Raw genomic sequence first — 21,076 nt, 5'->3', positions numbered from 1 at the left:
TCACACTTCTTGTATCCTATACAAGGCTCAGCAAAGAGATTAGTGCAAGATTTGATCTGTGTTCCAATGTGACATATGTAACAATTTTCGAAGGTCACCAACATGTCCCATTGTATGCTTTCCATTGGCAGTAAACTTTAATGAAGTAGTAACCATGGGTTTAAAGGTGAGAGACAACGGTACATGGTGACCTTGTTGCGCAGTGATAGTATCCCTACCTCTAGTCAAAAATCCAGGTTCAATTCCCACTCTGGATGTATTGTAACTAAAGTGTTATGTTTAAGCAACCAACAGTTGAGGATATTTTAAGGGCAAATAAAATGGTTAAAAATATACAGAGAATTGTGTATCCGAGGATGACTCAAAAAGGCATGAAATTATTCCGTTTTGCTGTTGCTTTTCCTGCCAAACTTCCGCCTAGAGTTAGTTTTATAATACTCTTGGTGATGTAAATAAAATGTTGGTCCTTGCCCGAGGAAGCTAAAAACTCATTGTTAACGGTAGTTTCTCTGTGGAACTACTGGCTCTTGTAGAAACAACAGATAATGTGTTCTATTTGTCAAATATTTCAGGGGAAATTCTATATAATTAGCATTGTGAGAATAGTTTACCCATTGAATGTTACACAGATAAGCATTTCTTATGGGATATCCAACAAAATGTGTGTCTTGAAAAAGGTTAAGGTTTGCCCTTGTTAGTGTAAAAGAGATGCAACGGAGAAGTGCTGAAAATAGTGAGAGGAGAGACAGGAGTTTCAGTTAGAAAAACAAGTGAGCAGTGCATCACAGGAAAGCCGCAAGTTGATTGGCTGGTGAGCAACTGCTCACAGGGATTGTGTGTAAATAGCTGGAAGTGAGAAAAATGTGCATTTTAAAATATTTTATTTTATGTGATGAAGGTCTATTCTATTACTAAGGTTTAAATTAATACAGTAAGTGGTGGTAAGGGGAGGCACTAAATAAAATAAAGTAAGAAAAAATAAATAAAAGTAAAGTATTAGTTAATCAAAATGCAGTAACGATGGCAGAGCAGGTGATGTGTTGCGACTGCAGAATATGGGAGCCTCTGGCCACCAGTTCAATCCGGGACAAACATTTCTGTAGTATGTGTCTGTGGCTGGAAGAACTTTAGCTCAGAGTAATTGAGTTGGGGGCTGAGCTACAGACACTGTTACACATCAGCGAGGGGGAAAGTTCCCATAAGACATAGATTTTTCTCATCCCCATTCTCCAGCCTTCTCTCCATAACCCCTGATCCCATTAATTAAGAACCTATCGATCTCTGTCTTAAAGACTGTGATTTGGCCTCCACAGCAAAGTGTTCCACAGATTCGCCACCCTCTGACTGTGTTCCTACAAGTGGAAACATCCTCTCCACATCCACTCTATCCATGCCTCGCAGTAACCTGTAAGTTTCAATTAAGAGCCCCCCTCATCCTTCTATACTCCAACGAGTACAAACCCAGAGTCCTCAACCGTTCCTCATACAGCAAGCTCTTCATTCCAGGGATCATTCTTGTGAATCTCCTCTGGACCCATTCCAAGGCCAGCACATCCTTCCTTTGATACGGGGCCCAAAACTGCTCAAATACGCCAAATGGGGTCTGACCAGAGCCTTATACAGCCTCAGAAGTACATCCATGCTGTTGTATTCTAGTCCTCTCGACATGAATGCTAACATTCCTAACTGCTGACTGAACCTGCACGTTAATCTTGAGAGAATCTTGAGGTTCGGTCACATCCCTTAGGATGTTTTAGTCAGTGGTCAGGGACAGGATGATGCGACTGTAAGCGAAATGAATAAGGGGTCCCAGAGGGCAGAAGTGCAGGAGCCTCAGTCCATGCAATTATCCAACAGGTTGGAAGTTCTTTTGGCTGTTTGGATGAGAGTTGGGACTACAGGATGGATGAGTTAACTGACAAGGGCACCATGGTACAGGAAGCCATCCAAGTTGGGGGGGGGGGGAAATGGTGAGTAAATAAGTAAAAGTATAAGTGTGGTAGTATGCATTAGGGGTCATGTGGGACTGTGAAGCCATGATGTCATTGGCTGACAGATCCCGGGTCCTGGTTGGACGTTGACCTCTAGCTCCGCCCTGAAGGCGGAGTATAAGTACCTGGAGTCCTCCCCCGCAGGCAGTCTACTACTGAACTGCGGGGGAAACAGTCACGCTTAATAAAGCCTCATCGACTTCACTCTATTCGTCTCTCGGAGTCTTTGTGCGCTACAATAAGTCTCCATAGTCCCAGGTAACCATAGGCTGCTTTCCCCTTCGAGAGGGAGAACAGACTGTTGGTGATTTAACCGAAAGATCACCACACCACAGGCGAGGGGCAAAGTGGGGCCTTCATGAATAACCTCAGCCAGCAGAGGAATTGAACCCTCATTGTTGGCCTTGCTTTGCATCACAAAGTAGGTGTTTAGCCAACTGAAAGGAAGCTTGTAAAGGTGGCAGCATAGCTCTGTTAATTAAGGATGGCACGACGGAAATATAACCTTAGCTTGAAGGAGCAAGCAAGATGTAGAATCAAATTGGATGGAGAGCAGTTCATAGGCCTCCCCAGTAGTAGTTACACCGGAGGACTGATAATACAGGAAGAAATAAATGGGGTGTGTAAGAAAGGTACAGCAATAATCAGGGTGGCTGTAGTATACATGTAGGTTGGAGGAATCAAATTGGAAAAGGTAGCCTAGAAAATTGGCTCAGTGTTTTGCAGACAATCTCTTAGAGTAGCACATTCTAGGGAGCAGGTTATTCTAGACCTGGTCATGTGTAATGAGACAAGAGTTATAATAAGCTCATGGTAAATGGGTTTCTAAAGTGACAGTGTTCACAACATGATAAAATGTCATATTCAATTTGCAAGCAAGTAGTGTGGGTCCTTGACTAGAACCAAATAAAAGATAAACCATGAGGGTATGAATGCAAAGCTGGCTACGGTGAACTGGGAAACTAGGTTAAAATGTAGGACAGTAGTGTTGTAATGGCAGACGTTGAAGGAGATATTTACTAACTTTCAGCAATGATACTTTAAAAAAATATTTTTATTCTCCTTCTCATTTTCCATTTTTTCATCAAATGTACAACAAACAAAAGATAACCAACAATAACAAACACATTAGCAATCCCCCAACAAACATCCCCTCCAATATACAAACCCATACATCACCCCTACATTCCAAATACAAAACAAGACAAATCAAAAGAGAATCCACGGTCATTCCATACACAGTAAACAATAAACTCACCCCCCCCCCCCCAAATAGGCACCCCCTCCTGTTCAATGGTTTCCAATTCTTGAAAGTGTAAGATAAACAATGCCCATGAATTGTAGAACCCTTCCATCCTCCCCCTCAACTCAAACTTCACCTTCTCAAGCGACAAAAATTCCAACAGGTCCTCCCGCCAAGCCAAGGCACAGGGCAGAGAAGCTGACCACCCCAACAGGACCCATCTTCGGGCAATCAGCGAGGTGAAGGCTAAGAAACTTTCAGCAAAGATTTATCCTAATGAGAAAGAGGTTCATTGAGAAACATCAACCATGGCGAAATAAGGGAGTCAAGGATAGTATTAAATTGAGAAATACTGCAGAACTCTGCCATAGGTGTGCGGTAGGTCAGAGCATTGGGACAGCTTTAAGAACTAGCACAGAATGACTAAAAGATAACAAAGAGGCAGAGAGCAAAGTATGAGAGAAAGCAAGCTCGTAATAAAAACAGGTAGCATGAGCTTCTTCAAGAATGTGAATAAGAAAAGAACTAAAGAGCTGAATCTGAGCCGTCGATAATGGAAAACAAAGAAATGGTGAAGGTATTGAACAAGTGTTTTGTGTCTGTCTTTGCAATAGAATACATTCGAAAACTTTGCAAAGATAATTGAAAAATCACACGGCGATACAGAGAGGGATGAACTTAAAACAATCACCAGGAAAAAAGTGCAAGAAAAACTATTAGACCTAAAGGCTGACAAGTTCCAGGGAGAACCAGTGGATGTGATTTATATTTAGACATTCAACAAGGTCTCGCATAGCAGATTACTATGTAAAGTTAAAGCACATGGGACTGCAGGTAGTGTCCGGAGATGGATAGAAAGCTGTTTAACAACAGAAAGCAAAAAGGTTGAAATGGGTCTTTTCCAATTGACAGGCAGTGACTAGTAGGGAATTGCATTAGGACCCCAGCTGTTCACGTTATAGATGGGATGAGGGAACCAAATGTATTATTTCCAAATTTGCAGGTGATTCAAAGTTGAGTGGGAGGGTAAGCTGTGAGGAGGATGCAGAGATGCTTCAGCGAGATTTGGACAGGCTGAATGAACATTCATATTCATGGCTGATCCCATATAATGTGAATAAATGGGAGGATATCCACCTTGGTAGCAAAAATAGGAAGGCAGATTATTATTTGAATGGGTGTAAATTGAGAGGGGTGGATACTCAGCAAGACCTTGGTGTCCTTGTGCATCAGTCGCTGAAAGGAAGTAGACACCTACAACAGGCAGTAAAGAAGGCAAATGCTATGTTGGCCTTCATAGCGAGAGGATTAGAGTATAGAAATAGGGAAGTTTTACTGCAATTGTACAGGGCATTTATGAGGCCACACCTGGAGTATTGTGTGCAGTTTTGATTTCCTTATTGGAGGAAGGATGTTCTTGTCGAAGGTTTACCAGGCGGTCTCCTGGGATGGCAGGTCATATGAGAAGAGACTAAGTTGGTTAGACCAAAAGACATAGGAGCAGAATTAGGCCACTCGGCCCATCGAGTCAGCTCTGCCATTCAATCATGGCTGATATTTTTCTCATTCCCATTCTCCTTCCTTCTCCCCATAACCCCTGATCCCCTTACTAATCAAGAAGATTGGAGTTTAGAAGAGGGAGAGGGGATCGCATAGAAAATTACAAAATTCTAACAGGTTTAGACAGGGTAGGTTAAGAAAGAATGTTTCTGATAGTGGGGTTGTCCAGAACTGGGGATTATAGTTTTAGTATAAGGGGTAAACCTTTTAGGACTGGGATGAGGAGAAATGTCTTCACCCAGAGTGGTGAATCTGTGGAATTCACTACCACGGAGAGTAGTTGAGGCAAAAACATGTGTAATTTCAAGAAGGAATTAGATATAGCTCTTGGGGCTAAAGGGATCAAGGGATATGGTGGGTGAGGAGTGGATCAGGGTTTTGAACTGAATGATTAGCCATGATCATAATGAATGATGGAGCAGGCTCGAAAAGGCTGAATGGCCTCTCCTATTTCTATTTTCTATGTATGTTTCTATGTATGGATGGCCTGCATTATTAATATAAGGGGTGGCACAGATAATAGATGCATTGGTTATAATCTTCCAAATTCCTTACATTCTGGAAGGGTTCTAGCATACTGGACTACTGGAGAATAGCTTTAATCAAGAAAGGAGGGAGGCAGAAAGCAGGAAACCATAGGCCAGTTAGCCTCACATTTGTCAGAGGTAAGTGTTAGAATGCATTATTAAGGAGGTTATGGCAGGATACTTAAACCACGGCTTCATCAGGCAGAGCCAACATGGCTTTGTAAAAGTAATCATGCTTAAATAATCTATCATGAACTCAAGGTGAATAAAGGGGAACCAGTGAGAGTTATGTACTTTGATTTCCAAAAGGCATTTGATAAGGTGCCACATCAAAGGTTACTGCACAAGATAAGAGCACATGGTGTAGGGGGCAATATATGAGCATAAATAAAAGATTAGCTAACAAGAAACAGAGAGAAGGTAAATTTGGATTGGCAAGCTGTCACAAATGGAGTGCCACAGTGATCAATGCTGTGTCCTCAACTGTTTACAATCTATGTCAATGACTTAGATGAAGGGATGAATGTACGGTAACTATACACACACACCAGTGTGGCAAGATTTAACTCCAATTCGATCTATAGGTTTGCGGATGTTACGACTGTGGTGGGACGTATCTCCAAAAATGACGAATCAGACTACAGAAGGGAGATAGATCACTTGGTTGCATGGTGTACCGTACCGAAAACAACTTCTCTCTAAATGCCGGAAAGACCAAGGGACTGATCATCAACTTCAGGAGGCGTAGCACGACACACGCCCCCGTCTACATCAATGGCTCGAAGTGGAGATGGTCGATAGCTTTACGTCCCTGGGGGTCACCATCACCAACAGTCTGTCCTGGTCCACTCATGTTGATGCAACAGTCTAAAAAGCCCAGCAACATCTCTACTTCCTATGGAGGCTAAAGAAATTTGGCATGTCTGCATCGACTCTCACACAAACTACTACAGATGTGCCATAGAGAGCCTCCGATCCGGCTGCATCACAGCTTGGTATGGCAACTGCTCGGCGGGGCAAAGATCGCAAGAAACTGCAGAGTGTGGTGAACTCAGTCCAAACCATCACACAAGCTTGCCACCCGCCCATTGATTCTGTCTACACCTCCCGCTGTCTGCCTCAAGAAGGCAGACAGCATTGTCAGAGAACCCTTCCACCCAAGCTTTGCCCTCTTCCAGAGCCTTCCATCAGGCAGAAGATAGAGGTCTGAAGACCCCCACATCAGACATAGAAACAGCTTTACCGGAGGAAACCCACGCAGACACGGGGAGAATGTGCAGGCTCCGCACAGACAGTAACCCAAGCCGGGAATCGAACCTGTGACCCTGGAGCTATGAAGCAACAGTGCTACCCACTGTGCTACTGTGCCGCCCACGGTGAAGCACTGTTGCTTCACAGCGCCAGGGACCCGGGTTCGATTCCCAACTTGGGTCACTGTTTGTGCAGAGTGTGCACAGATTTCCTCCAGGTGCTCTGGTTTCCTCCCACAAGTCCCGAAAGACGTGCTTGTTAGGTGAATTGGACATTCTGAATTCTCCCTCAGTGTACCCGAACAGGCACCGGAGTGTGGCAACTAGGGGATTTTCACAGCAACTTCATTGCAGTGTTAATGTAAGCCTATTTGTGACAATAAAGATTACTATAACTGAACAGCTGCCACCTTGAGCAGAACCCTTTGATGCACTATCAATTACAACAAAGATGAGAGTAGTGGAATAATCAAGGCTTTATTGAGCAAAGATGATGTTGTGCCTCCTGTAGCTGGAACCAGAATGGCTGCAGCACCAGCAAGCACACACATACCCGAACAGGCACCGGAGTGTGGCGGCTAGGGGATTTTCACAGCAACTTCATTGCAGTGTTAATATAAGCCGACTTGTGAAAAAGATTAAAAATTTTGGTTGGGCACTCGACAATCTGGTGGTTAATTTTTGTTGGTCTCTCCTAAATAAAGAAATGAAGGCTTGCTTTTCTCTAATGCTTTTCATGACCACCGGATGTCTCACAGCGCTTTTCAGCCGACGGAGTACTTTTGAAATGTAGTCATTGTTGTAACATAGGAAGCAGCTAATTCTTATGCAATAAACTCCCACGGCAGCAATGTGATAACGACCAGATATTTTTTTTTTTGTGATGTTGACAGAGGTGTAAATATTGGCCAGGACAACAGGGATAATTCCCTAGCCCTTCTTTCAAATAGTATCATGGGATTTTTTACATTCACCTGAGCAGGGAGAGGGGGCTTCGGTTGAACATCTCATCCAAAACATACAACACCCCAAACAGTGCAGCACATCCTCAGCACTACACTGAAGTGTCAGCATAGATTTTAGTGCTCAAACCCTGAACTGGGACTTAAACCTGGATCCTCGTGACTCAGTAGCGAGATTGCTGCCCAAGTGAGCTACGGCAGACTCCCATCTCACATAATTAGGAATGTACCTTTACTGTCCAATGAGGCAACAGAAAAGCATAAAATTAAACACTTTGAAGATGAATTACATATAGTAATCTCATAGGTGTTCCCAGATCTATTTCTCTCTCCACCTGGAAGGCAGATTGATACATGTGGTGTTTGCACTTTCTCCCCTGTCTGTGTGGGTTTCCTCCAGGTGCTCCAGCTTTCTCCCAAAGATGCGCAGATTAGGGGAGGTTACGGGGATAGGGTAGAGGAATGGGCCGAGATAGGGTGCTCTTTCAGAGGGTTGGTTCAGACTCAATGGGCCAAATGGCCTCCTTCTGCACTGTAGCGATTCTATATTTTGGTGTGTTATAAACCAACAGGCTGATTTACCTATGTATAATATGTGAAAGACCAGAATATTAATAGAGATTTTAATCAATTTCATAATGCTCCTTATAATGTAGAAAATCAAAAATATCACAATATTCCTGTTAATAAATTAAATACACACTAACCAAACGTGAAGTGTAATGAACATGTCAGTCAATCTGCACTGGATAACAAAAATCAGAACAAAATAGGGCTTCCTCAACCAGGACTGCATTCCTGTCTTTTGCTTGCTCTCCCACTGACCTTTACCCTCCCAGACCCCCAAATCTCTGTACATCCCTCTGAATCCCCAATACTCCATTTCTACCTGAGCTGCTAATGGGCTTGACTGTTGCTGTTCACTTCTCAATGCCATTAACAGCAATCCAGTCTCTGTGGAGCCATAATCCAGTAGGTGTCACCAACAACATATTAATACATTACACTTTGTTTTCAATGTGTGCAGAATTTTACACTCCCCTCAGTTGGGTTTTGGTCGGGTGGGGCTACAATTCCACAGACAAGATTCTCTCTGGGATCCCACCCACCTCAACCCAGATGCAATTTCACAGTTGACCAGTAGGGCCTCAAGTGGGGAACACACCCTTTCACCTATTAAAACCCTTAAATGGCCACTTAAGGGCATTTTCCCATCCAGCCTCAATTTTTAGGCTGGCGTGAACAGGTGTAAGTAGGATAGGAAACAGAGGGAGGGCTTTTTTTTTGGGGGGGGGGGGGGGGGGGGGGGGAGAGAAGAGAGGAGAGAAATGTCCCAATCGGAGGGTCCCTTCAGATTTGGGGCACCCTCTCCTTCGGCACCTTGGAGCTCTGGCCCTCCCTCCCCCCACTGATGCGGTGATCACCCCCTCCTAGCCCCCAGGGAATTCCCTACCCTCCTGCCCCCAGGTCCTCCGCGACTTACCTTGAGAACGGTCCTGGGACTTTCCAGGCAGAGGGCTGCAGTGCTTGGGCAGGTTAGGAAAGCTGTCGGCCAATCAGATTAGCTGACAGCTCTACTGGATGGACTTCCTTCCAAGGACAGACAGACGTCCTGCCCATCAATGCTCAAGTGAGTGTAAATGGCAGTGGTTTTCCGAGAGTGAACACTCGCATTCCCCCTTAAAATTCTGGAGTTTATTACCATATTGAACTATTCAGTGGTAACCATGCAATGGTTAATCTTATTCTGTGTTTCATCAATTTAGGGAGTAGCACACAAAATGAACATTACCTACCCAAATCTGCAACTTGACCCTTTTGTCATTTCTGTAAACAGTCTTCACCTTGAAGTCAATACCAACAGTGCTGACGAAGGCTGATGTGAATGTGTCATCTGCATATCTGAAGAGGAAAGATGTCTTTCCCACACTGCTGTTTCCAATAATGAGAAGCTTGAACATGTAATCAAAGTTCTGATCAGAGGCATCCTTTTGTCCATATTTAGAATCTGCTGCAGAAGCCATCTAAAAATGGCAGATGAAGAAAAAACGGTCATATAACTGTAAATAGGCACTCTGTAATAAAGCCGTAAGGCAATGCTGAACAAGAACTCATCACAAATTAGGAGCTTGTACAACAATATTATTGAGCATGAAGTGATAGTGCAGAAACAAGCTGGTTAAAAGAAAAACACCGGATGTACATGCCAAAGATTCCTTTTTAACTTTCACAGGAACACAAGAAATCGGAGCAGATGGAGACCATTAGCCCCCTGGATTTCCATTTATTTCAGGTATGAAACTGGTGTCTTCTACTGTGAGAACAGGCACAAAATGTTGGTTCAATGCCTCTCCCATTCAATAATTCCCTTTTGTTACTTTCTCCTGTCTCTACTTCTAAGGTAACAATGTTTACTTTAGCTACTCCATTTTTATATACTTATACTTTAACTTATTTTTAAATTTTCTAATTCTAGTTTTTCCCTTTTTATTAACTTTTTGGTGGTCCTTTGCTGGTTTTGAAAACACTCCCAATCCTCAGATATACGACTGTTTTTTTGTAACATTGCAACATTGCAAGGCTTCGCTTTTAATTTATTATCCTTAACTTCCTGAGTGAGACATGAATTGGTCTTTTTTGCTGCGTTTTTGTTTTACATACATTATTTTTCCAACGTTAGAACATGAACTGCAGAAGTTCAACAATGCAACAGGCCATCACCTTCTCAAGGACAATTCGGGATGGGCAGGTTTAAGGATCATTGCCTTCTGACCTAAATAAATAAGTTTCTGTAAATTTACAAGGCGATTACAACAATTAACAGGTTCACATTAAACATGTCCAACAAGTTTATTTGGAATCATTAGCTTTCGAAGTGCAGCTCTTCACTCACCTGATGAAGGAGCTGTGCTCCGAGAGCTAAGTGATTCCAAATAAACCTGTTGGACTTTAACCTGTGCACCAGGCACAGCACAATGACAAATTTAAAAGGCGTTATCCTGTTCAGTTAGTTTAAGTTGGTGTTTCCGGATGGAAATATTAATGGACAATATCCGAACGACACTTTACTTGCTAAAGATGGGCGTGTTCATTAAGATCGCCTGTCACATCTGAAAAAAAAAAACACTCCAGCTGCTCCCTCACCTTAATTTGCATAAAACTGCTCTTAAAAAAACGTATTGAGCCTAGGAATACATTGAATACTTGTGATCAAATGCAACAAGCTCCAGATTGTTTGTCTCGTGGACTAACTTTCAAATGGTGTTTTCATTACTCAGTAGATGGTTCCTTTGATCTAAAAGGGCGATATAATCAGACACTACACAGATTCAAAACTCAAATATTTTCTCAATATGTATGTGTTACTTCACCATCACATCACTCCACAAGATAACATGCAGCTGAGTAAATGTAATTGCGCTGTTGGCCTGGTGATGGTATTTGCCACTACTCAATCTTCAATTACACTGGGAGCCAAGTTCAGTTTTTACTGTATAGATTTAAACTGAATGTGAACTTCCTCCTCATCTTTCCCCTGAATCAGAGCAGCCTGTCAGGTGGTTTGTTATTAATCTGGATGACTGGGGATTCTACTCGTACTGTTTACATCTTTTTAGATTCTATTTCAATTCATGAGCTGGAATTAGATCAGCACTGAATGGGTGACGGTGTTTCAGAGTAAACTATTATCCCCGAAGAGCCAGCTCACCTGATCTGAAACAGGGAAATTCAGAATGAATTTTAGGCTGGATGTGAATGGTCAAAATTTTCGGAAGATTTTCAATATTGATATTTCTGGTGTACACACAGCAGCACATACCTGTAAATGACAAATCCCCAGCCCATAAATTTACACCTGTTAAAATTAATGGATGAGACATTGAGAAGAAGCACGTGCAACTTTCTGGTATGTATACCTGGTATGTGCAGGGAACCCTTCACGGGATTTCACATCTATAACATTAACTGAAGCATATGACAAGACCATAAGATGTAGGAGCAGAATTAGGCCATTCGATCATGGCTGATATGTTCCACATCTCCATTTTCCTGCCTTCTCTCCATATCCCCTGATCCCTTTATTAACCATAAACAGATTGGTGTTTGAGATGCTGTTACCTACAGACCAAGAGCTGGAAGGTGGAATTAGATAGAACAGTTCTTTCTTCGAATAAAAGAGCATAACAAACAGTCCCAAGCAAAAGGAGTCGAGCACGGCAGCACGGTAGCGCAGTGGTTAATCCTGCTGCCTCACAGCGCTGAGGACCCGAGTTCGATCCTGGCTCCAAGTCACTGTCCGTGTGGTGTTGTGTCTGCGTGGATCTCACCCCCACAACCCAAAGATGTGCAGGGCAGGTGGATTGGTCATGGTAAAAATTGCCCCTTCATTGGAAGATATTGTTGGGTACTCTAAATTGATTTTAAAAAGAGTTTGAGCAATATTATGATGATTGAATTCATTTTTAATACGAATAATTTCGGGTCTGTTTAAACTTGGTTTTCTGGGGCTTTACCAGCCTTTGAATTGAACCTGTAATATGTGAATTAATCATACAAGTGGTGTGATTAACAATTCCCTGATTGTGGTAGTTATTATTATATAGGTTAAGAGAGAGAGAGTAGGGCTAAAAGGATCTACTCTATTACGATATGACAGTGTTCCCCAAAGATCTGGACTGGGGCCTCAGCTTTTCATTATAGATGTAAACAACTTGAATATAGGAATAGAAAGTTAGATATCCAACTTTGCAACTGAAGCTATGTTTGCTTTTATTAAACTGGTATTCATGTTAAGTCTTTATCAAAGGAAAACCTTGGCAAGTACTTTACAGATGCAGAAGGACAAAATGGAGACAAAGCTAAAGAAGGAATGATAAGAAATCTTGATTAAAGAGGTGGGGAAACAATTTGCTTTGCTCTGGAGTGACAGGGCATGAGGGGGATTGAGACAGTGAAGTTTGATATGCTTTCCTGATACGAGTTCCTGAACGTATTTATTACTACATCTCCAGGAAGTGTCTCTGCCTACCTCTACTCAAACCTAAAGGTTTTTGAGCTAAGAAAATAAATGGAGATGCTGAAGGCTCAGTGGAATGCACATTCCAGGACCTGGACATCTTGCAGTCAGAGCCAGTACCAATCAATTGGCAGAGAAAATGGAGACAAGAAGCAGTACAGCAATCATCTAAGCATGCTGAATTGGCAAACAGATAGTGTTGCCAACAGCTTGCAGACAAAACTATTGCAAAATAGACCAAGTAGTTGTCAAAGAGAGGGAAATGAAATGTAGAATCTATAAAACCCAAATTCAACTGGTCTTTATATAGCTTAAATATATATAACTATTGAGGATTTTTGTACTTCAAATCCCAAGTCTATCATCCTGATCTAGGTCGTCTCCTTAAGACTTAGTTACATCTCAATTATAAATGTTACCCCCACAACCTAAAGATGTGCCTGGTAGGTGAATTGGCCACATTAAATTGCCCCTTAATTGGAAAAAAAAAGATTGGGTACTCTAATCTTTTTTAAAATTGTAAATGTTGACTAGGGCACCAAGAAAGAACTCTTTTGTTCTTCAAACTTTCATGTCTACCTGAGAGGGGAGATGGGCCCCCTCCAAAAGACAACACCTCTGTTAGTGCCCCACTCTCATAATACTGCACTGAGGGTCAGAAAGATCAATCTTTTGGTGTGATCTTTTATCAGAACATGTACAACAGTAACTTGCATTTACTGAACGCATTGACGAGAACGAATATCCAGAAACTCTGCATAAATATTATCAGAAGGAAAAATAGATGCCAGTCAAAGCAGGAGATATTCAATTGAACGTTTGGTCTAAGAGATGGCTTTTAGTAAGGGAAAGAGTTTGACGGGTGGGGAAGTTTAGGGAGGAAATTCCAGAGTATCAGGATTAGGTGGGTGATGGCACAAGCTCCAAGTTCAGGAAGCAGAGGCTTCGAAAGGGCCAGAGTTAGCGAAACACAGTTCTCAGTGGGTTGTGGAATTAGAGAAGGCCACAGGAATAGGAAGGATGAAATTCCTTCATGATTTTAACAAAAGAATATGAATTTTAATTTTGAATTGTTGAGTGACCAAAACCAGTGTAGGCCAACGTAATGAAGAAAAGTACTTGGTCATCTCTACCTTACAGAATGATCCTGGGCTGGTGAATGACAAACCCAGATAGTGCCCGAAGTAGTTTAGTCAGATATGAACGGTTAAACCAACTGTCCACCATACACTCAAATCTGTGCCCTTTGGACCCGACAGAGCACAAATTAAGGTGAAACAGAAAAGAGTAGATGCAGTTCAGGGTTTTACTAAGAACAAGGGAGTAACTCAATACATTGATCGTATAATACCAAATGGTGGGCCCATGATAGATAGTTTGAGAGGTCATCTGTTTTTTTCCTTTCCAATTAGTCATAAGTTGTGTATTTTCTCATTTCTGTTTCAAATGGTAAGCATTCACAGTCCTCTTTTTTATCTTCACTTGGTGTATCTTCCTGTGCTGCTGGATAAATTAGTCGGCAACGGTGTTTGCTTCTTTAAAAATAAAATCCCAGTAGTCCCATAAAGCTCCAATGTTAAATTTGGTAGGAAGAGAAAGACGGTGAATGGTAATCTTGCTGTTCTTCACAGCTGTTACTTCTTTTTTTTAAAATCATTTTTATGGGATGTGGGCTTCGCTGGCTAGGCCAGTATTTGTTGCCCATCCCTAATTGTCCTCGAGAAGGTGGTGGTGAGCTGACTTCTTGAACCGCTTCAGTTCATGTGGTTTATGTACACCCGCAGTGCTATTAGGGAGGGAGTTCCAGGATTTGACCCAGCGATAGTTAAGTAACGCCAATATATTTCTAAGTCAGAATGGTGTATGACTTTGAGGGGAGGGGGGACTTCCAGGTTGTGGGGTTCTCATGTGTCTGCTGCTCTTGTCCTTCTATATGGTAGAGGTCGTGGGTCTGGAAGATGGTGCCGAAGGAATCTTCATGAGGTTCTGCAGTGCCTCTTAGATGATACAGACGGCTGCTACTATGAAGAGGGAGTGAATGTTTATGGAAGGGGTGCCATCAAGCAGGCTTTGTCCTGGATGGTATTGAGCTTCTTGAGTGTTGTTGGAGCTGCACTCATCCAGGCAAGTGGAGAGTATTCCATTAGACTCCTAACTGGTGTCCTGTAGGTGATGGACAGGCTTTGGAAAGTCAGAAGGGAAGTTACTCGTCACAGGGTTCCTGGCCTTTAACCTGCTCTTGTAGTTTAGAACTAGTCCAATTCAGTTTCTGGATAATGGGAACCCCAGGATGTGGATAGTGGGGATTCAGTGATGGTAATGCCATTGAATGTTGGGGGGGGGGGTTTGATTCTCTCTTATTGGAGATGGTCATTGCCTGGCACGTGTGTGGCACAAATGTTACTTGTCACTTGTTAGTCCAAGCCTGGATATTATCCAGGTCTTGCTGCATTTGGAAATGGACTGCTTCAGTGTCTGAGGAGTCACAAATGTGAACATCAGCGAACATCCCCACATCTGACCTTATGTTGGAAGGAAGGTCATTGATGAAGCAGCTGAAGATGGTTGGGCCTTGGGCACTGCCCTGAGAAACTCCTGGGACGGAGATGACAGACCTCCAAACAACCATAACCATCTTCCTTTGTGCTAGGTACGACTCCAACCAATGGAAGGTTTTCCCCGATTCCCATTGACTCCAGTTTTGCTCGGGCTCCCTAATGCCATTCTCGATCAAATGCTGCCTTGATGTCAACAGTAGTCACTCTCACCTCACCTCTTGCATTCAGCTCTTTTGTCCATGTTTGAACCAAGGCTGTAATGAGGACAGGAACCCAAATTGAGCATCCGTAAGCAGGGTATTGCTGAGTAAGTGCCGCTCGATAGCACTGTCGATGACCCCTTCCATCACTTTACTGATATGGTGGTAATTGGCTGGGTTGGATTTGTCCTGCTTGGTGTACAGGATATACCTGGGCAATTTTCCACATTGCCAGGTAGATATCAGTGTTATTAGCTGTAATGGAACAGCTTAGCCAGGGGAGCGGCAATTTCTGGAGCACAAGTCTTCAGTATTCTTGCCAGAATATTGTCAGGCGCATAGCCTTTGCAGTGTCCAGTAGCTTCAGCTGTTTCTTGGATCATGTGGGATGAATTGAATTGACTCGGCACCTTCTGGGTGAAGATTATTGCAAATGCTTCAGTCTTGTCTTTCGCACAGACATACTGGGCTCCTCCATCACGGAGGATGGGTATATTTGTGGAGCCTCCTCCTCCGGTGAGTTGTTTAATTGCACACCACCATTCACGACTGGATGTGGCAGGACTGCAGAGCTTAGATCAGATCCGTTGGTTGTGGGATCGCTTACCTCTGCCTATCGTTTGCTACTTATGTTGCGTAGCATGTGGTTCAATGAAGAGTTCAGGAGAGCATGCCAGGAGCAACATCAGGTGGACTGAAAAATGAGGTGTCAACCTGGTGAAGCTAAAACACAGGATTACTTATGTGGCAAACAGCCAGTAATAGACAGAGCTAAGCAATTCCACAACGAATGCATCAGATTGGAGCTGTGCAGTCCTGCCACACCTAGCTGTGAATGGTAGTAGACAATTAAACAACTCACTGGAGCAGGAGACTCCACAAATATCCCCATCCTCAAATGATGGAGGAGCCCAGCACATATGTGCAAATGACGAGGCTGAGGCATTTGCAACAATTTTCAGCCAGAAGTGCCGTGTGGATGATCCATCTCGGTCTCCTCCAGAGGGCCCAGCATCACAGATGACAGTCTTTAGCCAATACAATTCACTCCTCGTGATATCACGAAACAGCTGAATGCAGTGGATGCTGCAAAGGCTGTGGGTCCTGATAAGTTTTCAGTACTATTGCCGTAATATTGTGCTCTAGAACCTGCCACACCCCAAGCCAAGCTATTCCAGTACGGTTACAATACTGGAATCTACCCGACAATGTGGAATATTGCCCAGGTGTGTCCTGTACACAAGAAACAGGACAAATCCAACCCAGCCAATTACCCCACTATCAGTCTACTCTCCATCAAAGTGATGGAAGGAGTCATCAACAGTGTTATTAAGCGGCACTTACTCAGTGCTCATGGACGCTCAGTTTGGGTTCCGCCAGGGTCACTCGGATCCTGACCTCATTACAGCCATAGTTCATGGACAAAGGAGCTGAATGCTCGAGGTGAGGTCAGAATGACTGCCCTTGACATCAAGGCAGCATTTGACCAAGTATGGCATCAAGGAGCCCTAGCTAATCTGGAGTCAATGGGAATCAGGGGGAAAACTCTCCACTGGTTGGATTCATACCTAGCACAAAGGAAGATGGTTGTGGTGTTGGAAGTTAATCATCTCAGCTCCAGGACATAAGGAATTCCTCAGGTTAATCTACTCGGCCAAAACATCTTCAGCTGCTTCTTTTTTGTTTATTATAAATTTAGAATACCCAATTCATTTTTTCCAATTAAGGGGCAATTTAGCGTGGCCAACCCACCTACCCTGCACATCTTTGTGTTGGGGGCAAAACCCACGCAAACACGGGGAGAATGTGCAAACTCCACACAGACAGTGACCCAGAGCCGGGATCGAACCTGGAACTTCGCCGCCGTGAGGCAGCAGTGCTAACCACTGCACCACCGTGCTGCCCATCTTCAGCTGTTTCATCAATGGCCTGCTTTCCACCATAAAGTCAGAAGTGGGGATGTTTGAGGATGACTGCACAGCACAATGTTCAGCTTCATTCACGGCTCTTCAGATAATGAAGCAGTCCATGTCCAAATGCAGTAAGACTGAACAATATGCAGGCCTGGGCTGACAAGTGGCAAGTTACATTCACGCCATACAAGTGCCAGGCAATGACCATCTATGACAAGAGGATCTAACCACTGCCCATTGACATTCAATGGCATTACCATCGCTGAGTCACACACAATCAATATCCTCGGGATTACCATTGAGCAGAAAACGAACTGGACTAGCCACATTAATAGTCGCTACCAGGGCAGGTCAAAGGCTAGGAATCCTACGGCGTGTAACTCACCTCCTGACCCCCCAAAGCCTGTCCACCATCTACAAGGCAGAAGTCAGGAATGTAATGGAATACTCTCCACTTGTCTGGATAAGTGCAACTCCAACAACACTCAAGAAGCTCGACAGCATCAAGGACAAAGCAGCCCGCTTGATTACTCCTCATTCCACATACATTCATACCCTCCACCACCAAACAGTGGCAGCCATGTGTATCATCTACAAGATGCACTGCAGTTACTCACCAATTTTCCTTCAACAGCAACTTCCAAACCCAAGACCACTGCCATCTAGAAGGACAAGAGCAGTAGATATCTGGGAACCCTACCACCTGGAGGTTCACATCCAAGTCACTCACCACCCTGATTTGGAAATATATCACCATTCCTTTGCCGTCTCTGGACTAAATCCTAGAACTACCTCCCTAATAGCACAGTGGGTGTCCCTACACCTGAAGGACTGCAGCAATTCAAGAAGGCAACTCACCACCACCTTATGATTGGCAACTAGGGATGAGCCATAAATGCTGGCCTAACCAGCAACACCCACATCCCTTAAATTTATTTATTTATTTATTTTTTTAAATGCAAGTAGTCCTGTGTTGTAGCTTCACCAGTATGTCACCTCATTTTTGGTATGTCTGGCATGCCCGCCTGCATTCTTGGCGGAAACCAGGTTGTACCCCTGGCTTGGTGATCATGGTAGAATGGGAGATATGCCAGTCCATGAGGTTACAGATTGTGGTTGAGTAAAGTTCTGCTGCTGCTGATGGCCCTCAGCGCGACATGGATGTCCAGTCTTAACTTGGTAGATATGTTCTGAATCTATCCCATTCAGCACGATGGTGGCACACAACACGATGGACTGTGCGGTGGTCACTACTACCAATACTGTAATGGACAGATGCATCTGCGGCAGGCAGGTTGGTGATGATGAGGTCCAGCATGTGTTTTCCTCACCACCTAGTGCAGACCCAGTCCAGTAGTTATGTCTTTTAGGACCCAGCCAGCTCGGTCAATAGTGGTGTTAGCAAAACAATCTTGGTGTTGGACATTTAAGTCCCCTATCCAGAGTATTCTGTCACCTTGGCACCCTCAGTGTTTTCTCCAAATGGTATTCAACATGGAGGAGTACGGCTAATCAGCTGGCTATGGACGGCACATGGTAATCAGCAGGAGGTTTGCTTGCTCATGTTTGCGCTGAAGCCATGAGACTTCATGGGGTCCAGAGTCGATTTGAGGACTTCCAGGACACTCCCTCCCGACTGTATACCACTGTGCCGCCACCTCTGCTGGATCTGTCCTGCTGGTGTCTGGAACCAATCTGTAAGATATGATTCCGTGAGTACGACTATGTCAGGCTGTTGCTTGACTAGTTTGTGACACAGCTCTCCCATCCCTAGATGTTAGTAAGGAGGTTTTGGCAGTTGTTGCTGTCAATGCCTAGGTCGATGCCAAGTGATCCTTCCAGTTTCTTTCTTTTTATTGACTTTGTAGCAGTTTTATACAACTGAGCGGTTTGCTGGGCCATTTCAGAGGGCACTGTAGATTACCAGAGCAGGTAAGGATGACAGATATCCTTTTCCTTCCCTAAAGGGCTGCATTTTTCACGACAATCGACAATGATTTTATGGTCATTAGACTTTTAATTCCAGATATTTATTGGATTTAATTTTCACTACCTGCAGCGATTGGAACCCAAGTCCCCAGAGTATTACCCTGGGTCTGGGGATCACCAGTGACAATTCCACTACGCCACTCAAATTGCTTGTGAAATAGTGCAATTTACAAGTTTGACATTGGGCAAGTAACCAGCTATGTTGCAAAAACCCTAAAAACAAAATAATTCTTTCAAAACCCAGTTTGTTCATTTTATTTAAGGTTAACAGAAACGGGGATCTACTGGCTCCGTATGTGACTAAATCCTTTACGAACTATCCGTCACGTGGTACACGATCCAGAAAGTACCAGGTGCACACTTGAAATAATTTTCCAATAGACATCACTGCTGTCACTATTTTTAAATCAACTACTATCTGGTATTGGAGAACAAAAACATGACAAGACTGATTGACGTTACTCAAGTCCCTCTGGGGACTAGGTGGTGAAATTGTTGCCTTTTTTTAAAAGCAAATGCGGTCAAACATTTCAATTCCTGTTGTAAACCCGTGGTGGACAGCCTGACAGTAAACGCAATGTTAACCCAGATTAGATCGGCTTTATCTTTCAAAATAAAGCTGTGTTGTTTCACAGGGGAGTCCGAGGTGTATTTTTTGCAGGCGCAGACTTAATTGACCACTTGTAGCAATTTAAAATATCCAGGTTCCAGAGACGTATTAATATGGTGTCCAGTTCGCTTCGGCAGGAATTGCTTTACCTTCCAAAACAGTAAACATTTTGCGATCTGATATGGGGGGAGAGAGAGGGGGCCGAACAGGGCGGGCGGGGTGTTGTAAGAGTGAGCAGGTTTCATCGCAAATTCGCTTGAGCAAAAAACTAATACCACTCGGCAGGTGGGATCAGCTGGCCGAAAATAAAATACTTCGGTAACCAGAAAGAAAACCCAAAGAGTATCATCAGCTTTCGGGGGTGGATTTGGAAAGGCAAGCCACGCTGCTTCAACTCACAATCTGAATTGCAAAGCCCAAGGAAGAGGTGTTAAAAAGCAAAAGAGACGCTCACCTTATTGTGTGCTATCCTACCCAGTTCCTCTGAAATAACTGGGCTAAACCCGGATACAAGTCAAAAGGTAGCAAAATATAATTCCCCTTTCAAGGTTTAACGACAACGGCCAGGTGGATTTGGCCGCAGAGGTTGAGTTGCAGAGAGTCTCCGGGCAGGTTGGTGTGAGGAGGGGAGCCCCGCTCTGCCGCTGTCAGCGAGTGAAGGGACAGCAGCACAATCCGAGCATCTTCAGCGCTCCGGCGGGGCACACGGCGAATGACAAAGCGTCAGAGAGGAGAATCAGAAGCGTCTCCCCGCCCTTTTCTCAGCGTGCATTTATCTTTTACTCCAAACACGTCGGGGACGTCATGCCGCACGCAGCATTCTTCCTCACTTTGTTTTTGTAGTGGTGACATGAGATAGGCCACACCTTTCACACCACACCTTGATCTGTGATCGTAACCATGACAAAAGCATGCAGGGGTTCAAAGTTGCTTGTGTGGGCTATCAACTGGTTTTTTGAGGTGGAGTCGCTAACCGTTTAATTGCTTAACGTTTTGAAGTTCAGGGTTAAGCCGTTGAGCCGCCCGCGTGGGGTGAGGGGGGCATTCGGCCCATCGAGTCCATGCAGGCTCTCCGTGGAGCAATCCAGCCACTCCCATTTCCCCCGCTCTATCCCCGTGGCCCTGCAGGACTTTATTTCCTCCCAGTGCCCATCCAATTTCCTTCTCAAGTCATTGATCAAAATTACTATAGCAACCAGAGAAATGGAAGTCCAAGAATATAACCCTGTGGTACTGTGCCCCGACTCCATCTACCC

General features: G+C 43.8%; 1 protein-coding gene across 1 annotated transcript in view; it reads right to left on the bottom strand.

The window, feature by feature from the left end:
- Positions 1-20,546, bottom strand: part of LOC140426307 (ras-related protein Rab-3B-like) — a 275,056-nt gene extending 254,510 nt beyond the window's left edge. Inside the window, exons 1-2 of the mRNA XM_072510893.1 lie at positions 20,275-20,546; positions 9,330-9,557 (exon numbers count right to left, since the gene is read on the bottom strand). Of these exons, the coding sequence (XP_072366994.1) occupies positions 9,330-9,557 (228 nt within the window). The 5' untranslated portion in view covers positions 20,275-20,546. The remainder of the gene's footprint in view (positions 1-9,329; positions 9,558-20,274) is intronic.
- Between the last annotated feature and the right edge of the window lie 530 nt (positions 20,547-21,076).

The sequence above is a fragment of the Scyliorhinus torazame genome, chromosome 7 (genome assembly GCF_047496885.1).
Source record: "Scyliorhinus torazame isolate Kashiwa2021f chromosome 7, sScyTor2.1, whole genome shotgun sequence".
Lineage (NCBI taxonomy): Eukaryota > Metazoa > Chordata > Chondrichthyes > Carcharhiniformes > Scyliorhinidae > Scyliorhinus > Scyliorhinus torazame.
The sequence above is the reverse complement of the archived record's forward strand: the minus strand, read 5'-3'. Positions and strand labels throughout refer to the sequence as shown.